The sequence below is a fragment of the Pygoscelis adeliae genome, unplaced genomic scaffold (genome assembly GCF_000699105.1).
Source record: "Pygoscelis adeliae isolate BGI_AS28 unplaced genomic scaffold, ASM69910v1 Scaffold114, whole genome shotgun sequence".
In the NCBI taxonomy this organism is placed as follows: domain Eukaryota; kingdom Metazoa; phylum Chordata; class Aves; order Sphenisciformes; family Spheniscidae; genus Pygoscelis; species Pygoscelis adeliae.
Window position 1 is genome coordinate 2,873,080 of NW_008824587.1, and position 7,714 is coordinate 2,880,793.

At 48.9% G+C, this 7,714-nt stretch overlaps 1 protein-coding gene across 1 annotated transcript; it reads right to left on the reverse strand.

Annotated features, from left to right (window-relative positions):
* Positions 1 to 3,036: 3,036 nt before the first annotated feature.
* Positions 3,037 to 7,221, reverse strand: LOC103915357 (chromosome unknown open reading frame, human C9orf9). The gene is made up of 3 exons (XM_009322171.1): positions 7,078 to 7,221; positions 3,996 to 4,198; positions 3,037 to 3,421 (listed from the first exon to the last, which is right to left on the reverse strand). Exons 1-3 carry the CDS (start codon positions 7,219 to 7,221, stop codon positions 3,037 to 3,039), a joined length of 732 nt encoding a protein of 243 aa, XP_009320446.1.
* Positions 7,222 to 7,714: the final 493 nt, after the last annotated feature.

Below are 7,714 nucleotides of genomic sequence, written 5' to 3' on the forward strand. Positions count from 1 at the left end.
CCCGCCGCTCGCCCGCCGCTGCCCCGCGGCGTTTCCCGGTCGCGGCCACCAGAGGCCCCCCGAAGCCCGCCGCTTCGCTCCGCATCGGCTTTAATGACATTTTCGGGATGCGGAGTTTCCCCTCTCCCTTGCCTCGCCCCCTCCCGTCCCCTTAAGAGCCCACCGCCATCCCTGGCGCCCGACCTTAACGTCTTGGGGCCCGCGCTGCACCCCATCCTCTCCGCGCGTGGGGCGCTGGAACCAGACGTTTAACGTACAGGATATTTTGGCCTGGTTACAGGTCGACAAAAGCCTGGTTTGACCCTTAGCTGAACCAAGGGGAGCACAGAGGTAATTTATAAGCCTACGGATGCCAGGATCCTGTTGAGGTCATCTACTACCGGCCTGTATCTCTATTTCAGTCTTTGAACGAAAAAGCAGCGTTTATTTCCCAGACCGACTGACGGATCTCTGGGTAAGTCAGTTTGGTGCCCGGCCTGGTTTCTCAGTGTGTATCTTGGAATTTTATGCTCACAGAGGCTAAAGTAAAACTTTATTGCACTTCTGTGCTTGGCGTTTACATCCTGTTTATGTAAATTCTTCAAACAGCTTGATTTGTAGTAGAGAAAAACAATTCTTGCTGTATCTTTTTGTCTTTTGAAGTGTCCATCCACTCTAGAAGAGGAGAACTTGTATGGAAATTAAGTAATTTGTCTAGATGTTTTTGTGAGACTTACCTTTGCAGTCTTCCAACAGATTCTGGTCATGTCACTACCAAACCTCAGACTGCAAGTTTTATGCACTCCTCTTTCTGCTCGCGTCTTCAAATTTTGGCTGCGTAAGACTGATTGAAAGGATAGGGCTAGGCTGGAACCTATTGTTAAGGTTTGGGAACTGTGTTCCTTGCGTGTATCGCAACCTTTGTCAAGTCCGAACGGACAAGCGCGTTGGCATTTTGAAGCGCAGGGTCGGGGAGGTGGTAGGCAGGGCTTGATAGGACCGTTCCGACGAGCGACTTGTGCTGTGCCGCACCGCGGAAGCTGAAAGTGAACTACAAACTGGCGGATAATTTTGGTCTCATCAGAGCCTGCGTGTTCAAATTTAAACTGTACAACAGGGTGACGAAGGTTGGAAACAAGATCTGGGAATAGTGTCCTCGTGTCCCTAACACTCGGCATCTTTTAGTCCACATAGCGCGGTACTTGCTTTGAAAAACTTTCCAAGAGAGCAACTGTCGTCGGACACTCGTCTTTGCGACATGAAACACAACAGGGCAGCTGCGAGCAACTTTGATTTTTCTGCCTGAAGCTGCCTCTGCAACAGGGCTCTCAAATAAAGCCTGAGAGGGTGACGGTGACATTTAGCTGGCTGGGGCCCCGGTAGTGCCGAGGAGTCTCTGTGTGACCCTGGCAAGCTTCGTTACCGTTTTGAGTTCACCGAGGTTCAATTCAGTTGGATCGTGATGTCTCCTAAAAATAGGCTTCTACTCCCGGGTGGGCAGATGTATTTGCATTGCAGCACGTGTGGCTAGGGGAAGGGAAAAAGGTGCAAAAGAAGGTGGGGTTATGTCAGGAATACAAACGCTCCTGAAAATACTTCCCACTTCATCTCAGCTATCGTTCCTTCCTATGCTCCCTCCTCTCTATTAATTCTCCCTTCTTTTTTGGCTGCTTGTTGCTAAAATCTGGTCATCTAAAGGCAAAAGCTTTCTCACAATTTTAGCAAACTGAGCCAGGTATGCGAGGGGAAATTGTTTATTCAGGAGCATCTTCCAGCAGGAAGCAAAGAACAGGAGCTAATTTGCCTGTGAGAGGGGAAAAGAGCAGTCAGATACAGGGAAGACACCGCATTATTGAGATCGTAAGTTTGTAGTTAATGGTGCTTGAATAAAAGCACCACCAAAAATGCAGATCAGCTCCAGAGAATGGGGAGAGCGTGGGACTCTGCTGACCCTCCCTAAGCAGGCTGGAAAGAAAGCTGTTTTCAGCACTAGTATAAAGTCTCTGTGCTGGAATTGCAAAGTGCTGGTATAAAAGCAGCATGAGACTGTTTCAAATGCCTTGCAGCTTTAATGAACTAAGCCTCAGAACATCCTTGAAAGCCAGGCAAGCCAGATTCCCATCTCGAAAAAGGGAAAGCACAGACATTTTAACTTGCAATTTGAAAAGGAATGATCTGAAAATGGCCACAGCTTTCTCACTCGCTCTGCTCCCACCAGATTCCCATGAATCACGTCGACTGGAAATGACTTTGTTAGCTTTGCAGAGCTCTGGGGAGGACAGGGGGGGTTTATTCAAGTTTGGATATTGCCAGTACACCAAACTAAGTGCAAAATGAAGTTTGTCCTCCTTTGCATCTCGCGCTCTGACAGCAAAGGAGTCAAACAGCTGTAAGGGAAGATGTTCTGAGTGGTGTGTACTGGCAATGGTGTGAGAACCTGCAAGAAGGATGCAGCAGAGCACAGTCGGTGCAGCTAAAGCGCGCTGACCTTTCCTGTAGCCAGTGGCACGGAAGGGAGACATCATTAGCATCCTGTAGACTTTGATTCTTCGGTCCAAATAAGCAGGCAATTTCAATGGGGGTGAGGGAACTTTAGGGACAAGTCTAAATCTCAAACACACGTCTGAATCCAAAATGAGAGGCCTTTGCTGCTCTGCAACGTCCTTCAGACATGCAGGTTCTTCACACCTCCGGCTTCGGCGAGTGGGTGGGTGCAAGAAGTCTGAGAAAGTGTAAATTCCACTTCAAGTAGCTTGTCCAAGATTCGTATCTGAGCGATTAGAACCTGATTGCTCCCGACTATCCCCTGCTCTCACCGCAGTGCTGGTCAAAGGGACCAGCTGTAGTGCTACAGCTACTTCTGTTGGGATACGACTTTAAGGAGGAGAGTGGAAACACCAGCAAGGGAGAGAGTATGTACCTGTCCAAGGCTGGCTTACAGGGCTAACTCTTCAGAAAATGGACTCAGATGGGAAAGATCTCTAGTATTCATTTCACTGTCTTTAATCACCCACCTAATTAAAGGTGGTAAGCAGAAGACACGTGAACTTTGATCCTTTAAAAGGCATGTCTACCTGGTGGTTTCCAGGGACCTTTAAGTTTCCCACCGTGATTTTCTGTGTCATTTAGGTTCTTCTTCCGGACATGCATACTCCCCTGCGCTTGTACACCATCTTTGTTACTAGTTGAGGTCTGAGCTTCAGGGCGCACAGAAGGTGGTGTTTGGGAAATGGCTGCCCTAGCTGGTGCATCCTGGCGTGCCCTCTTCTCAGAGACAGCACTTCCACCACTCGTGTTATACAGCACGTGCCGTGGCAGCTTCTCAGTGTGGGTTACCCACTCCTTCATGCAGTCTAGAACGATGGGGATGAGGCTCACCACACCTCCATAATGATTCTTTGCTTCGTCACAGCTCAGGTGATTCACAACATCATGGGGGTATCTGTGGGGCAGAAGGAAACAATTGGCAGAGTAGTCCCAGGAATGCAGCCCTGGTGAGCCCACAGCCTCACCCTGAGACCCCCTGGGAAGAGCAGAAATGCACAGGCAGCCATTTCCCCAAAACAAAAAGGCACGGATAGAATTGCATCTTGAGACATGAGTCCTGCCAAACACACCATCCTGGCTGCTGGGCTCGATCTGGAAGAGTTCAAGAGCACGTACAGACACTTGCCCCGCAGAAATTAGCTACGTGCAGAGCAGGAATAGGAGGAAGGAGGAGGTAAACTGCCTGAGCATCGCATGGGACTTCAGGGTACTAACCCGCCTGTACGTGCCCTTCCATGCACCAGTAAAAAGAATGAATAAACAAACGAACCCCCTTTTTGTGAATGGAGGCTGGCAATGTTTTCCCAACAGCTGGAAGAGTAAACTGGCTGGCACCTGGTATCCTCACTAAAGCCAGAAAGATGTTGTAACAAAATTGATGGCAAAGTCAAGTGGGAATATGCATTCTCGGGACAGTCCCCCGGCATCGACAATCGCCTCAAAGAAACTAAGCTGACGGAGAGACCTACTTAGCTCGGATGGTGCTCAGATCGTTGCTGTGGCTAAGGAGCAGCTTGCATCTCTCCAGAATGCCATTGGTTACGGTGTTACCAGGATGCACGGTTTCCAGCTTGTGGCAGAGCTTGCTTAGATCATCACAGATGTTTAGGAACATGTTCAGGATACGCCTGTCCGTGGAATTGTTACAGTGATGGTCCATGTAGGACTGTACCTGTACGTGGGGAAAGACAGGGTCGCGCATGTTAAATTACGTTGTGATAAGCTGCAAAGTTGCTTCGGTTAGTGACAAGAAGCTGCTTTCTCTTGTGACTCTGCAGGCATGAGCCACTGGGGAAACTGCAATACAGCGGCAGGTAGTAAGATTTCTAGAGCATGCCCGAGATGTTTGCTTGTCATTCACCATGACTGAAGAAGGCCGGGGTGATGGATCTGCTCGTCAGCACACCGGTGAGCCTTCCTCCCTCTTTGCAGAAGTGTAGGAATACCACGGCCAAACCCACAGCTCTGCTGCAAGCACTGCAGAAACAGGTTGAGTGTGAGCAGAGTTTTCGGTCTGCCCTGAGCAGGGCACCCTCTGCCACCGCCGTGGCTGCCCAGGCAGCGCGGGGTGGGAGGTGAGGGCAGTGACCAAACTGGGAATGGTTTGGAGTGATGTGTTTGCATCATGCATTCTTCGTGGTTCTTTATTTGGCACCAGTAGATGTGACTGCAAACTAAACCCATTTAACCTAAATTGTCCTTAGTAACCTGTTCTAGCAATGCTATTCCCTATTTGCCTTGAGCACTTTTGTTACTCAGAGTGAATGGCATTGCATGATGAAGCGTTATGCCAAGAGATTAAGTATCTTCCCCGAAGAAATTACAGGCACTTCAGACACGAGTGGTCAGAATACGAAATACTGAGCGGCTGGTTGGCAGTCATAGCTGGACTCCAACACCTTCAGCGCTTTCTGTAAGATTTCAAGACCAGAACGAAGTAGCTGTTCCAACATCGGTACAGTTTCTGCATACAGAAAAGCCATGCTATGTGCTGGGGCAAATTCTCAGCAGGTTTGTAAGGAAAATAAAAAATGGCCCCTAAAGGTCCATTTCCACTACAGATTCCTCCTTCCACACTGTTCGCTGAGCATCGTGTCCTTGTGAGTGGCTGGATTTTTTTATTGCTGCTGTGAGCAGAAGTAGTCCTAAAGAGGATAGCATTTTAGCCTGGATGTTCACCGATGGGATAACAGGACTTCTTTTTGTCCACATCAACAACAGAGTTAATGCACCTGCGTAAGCAGGACCGGGACCAGGCCTGCAGGAACAACGGCTTGCAAGGGCTGCCCAGCGCCGCATTAGCCAACTGCTGATGAGCAGTTGAGCTGCAGCCAGGGGAGTTCAGGGACAGCTCCTACGCTGGGCCGATGTCATGGCCACAGCCAGGTTCTGCAGTGCAGGGACTCACTGGGTGATCTGAATCGCTGCCTGAAGCGATGACTGAGGAGGTTGTCTCACAAAACCACTTGGGATTTGACTTTACACCCTACTCCGTGCAGAAGCCTTTGAGGAGCTGTTGCCATTGCCTGACCGTGGTGTGCTCTTTGACCTTTCCGCCTTACTATGCTCTCCTCTTTTCTCTGAGAAACGTCATCGCTCCACACTAAAAATGCTACCACATACAGCTTTTAGGGGTTAGAAATGCAGCCATGTTCAAGTGCAATATCATTTTTTTCCGTAGTGTCTATGTTTACATGCAAAGAAAGCTGGCAGTCAAGTCAGCTGTAGGCTGAGACCACACATATTTCTGCATTTGTTGCTTTTATTCTTGTGCCCTCCCATGCAAAATTAAAAACAGAGTTGGGCTGATTCAGGAGCAAGGTAGTGAAATGAAATGGATGTCTGGTTTTGTCCCCAGTGAACTTTCTTTGGTAGTGGTTCAGTTCCTGCACAACGCGTCGCCAGTATGTGCTGCACCAATTGCTCCCTGTTCTCCCCAGTAACTCGCTCTTTTCCCTTTCCCGTCCTCCCCCTGGGGTGACGTGGTTGTACCCTCAGGGCTACCTGTGCAGTACAGCTTGCCGCCACCAAGTTCACATGTTACTGTACCACAAACGATGCCGTGGATCAATGTAATTGCTGCAGTCGTTACCTACGAGGTTTCGCCCCCCACAACAAGCAGGCCTTCCACCTCGGCCAAGAAGCAGAGTCCAAGCTTGCTCAGTGCCACTGCAGTATCGGCACTTTGAAAAACAGCGTAATGTTATACAAAATCTCAATGCCTATTTTTGGAAAAAATGGTTTGGTGTAATGTCTGTCACGATCCTCTTCAATATTACGAGCAAAGCCCTTATATTAGAGAGAGTCAGCCCTTAGAAAAGACAACCAGCCCACTTCTGTGTCCTGATCCTAATAACAGCTTGGCTTTCACTCTGGCTTTGGCATCCGTCTGGGTTTTGTGCCTGGGTTCTGCTGTTTCACATCCACAATTCTAATTTTATTTAGATTTTTCTTCTCCCTCTGTCTGCAGGTGGTCCAAGTTCTTCGCACTACTTAAAACATCCCACGTTATAAAAATTCCAAGACAATTCACTTACCAGCCCAGAAAACCCCTAGCCCACTTGGGACTTTCAGCCCTCAATCCATCATCCTACCTCTGTAACACAGCCATTATTTTTAATAAGCACTATAGAAAAATACAGCAGCACCAATACCAGGGGGAAGAGGCAAGCATGCTAGTTACTACAAGTTAAGGATTACAGATTCCATGTGTGGCTGGGGAAGGAGGGTTGGTTTGATTGTTTTCTTGTAGCCTGTATTTCTGGCTGTGCCTCAGCGGCGAAATGACGGTGTGAAACTAAATCATAAAGTGATGCTCAGCTATAAAATTCCTCCTCTGTAAATGGGAAGGCCTAACATAGGTATTTCTCTCCCTGACTTAATCTTTTGCCACTGGTTTGCAGAGTTATACACAAATGTTACTAGCGAGCTTTTGTGCATCTTCCCTTAGTCAAAGCACTTATTCATCCCTGAACTAGACCCAAGTGCGCGACAGCACTGCGCTGGTCCCCGTCCTCATCGACAGAGAACTTTGTGCTGAATACTTTGTACCTGGCCGACGCTTGCCACAGGTCTGATCATGTCGTGTGCATTCTCTCGGGTGCGTTGCAGTGCTCCGATAAAGGTGAACTGCTGCTGCAGGAAGAGCTTGTAGTTCTGCTCTATGTTTCTTAGAGCCTCCTTTACCTCATTCATGTTTTCCCCCTCCTGGATTTTGGGAGAGAAGGAAAGAAAGGAAGGTACTTTCTAGAAATGATGCAATCCTACATGTGTAACTCTATCGTTCACCCGCGTCGGAATCGTGTAGGTGAGTGGAAAACTTTAAGAAAGAAGAAAGAAGAAAAAAAAGAGAAGATATATTGTGTCAAAGCTCTGCAGTCCCAGAGCCCCAAACGGTAAGTCAATGAGGTCGTAACGATGCTGCGAAAAGAGGTGGAGAACCCAGAGGGGACCACTGACAATCAGATGCCATAAACCCTAGTGGGTCTGTTGTAAACGTAATGGGGCGATGCATCAAACGCGCCGCTGTGAAAGGACCGAAGGGAGAGATGGGCTTCTCTTACCCAGCGTAAAACTATTGCCCAAGTGGCTTAAAAGCTCTAACGCTGAACGAAGCCAGCCCGGCAGGCAGCACCCCCGCGGCGGAGCCGGCGAGGCCCGGGGCCGCGGTTGACCCCCGTCCCCGCCC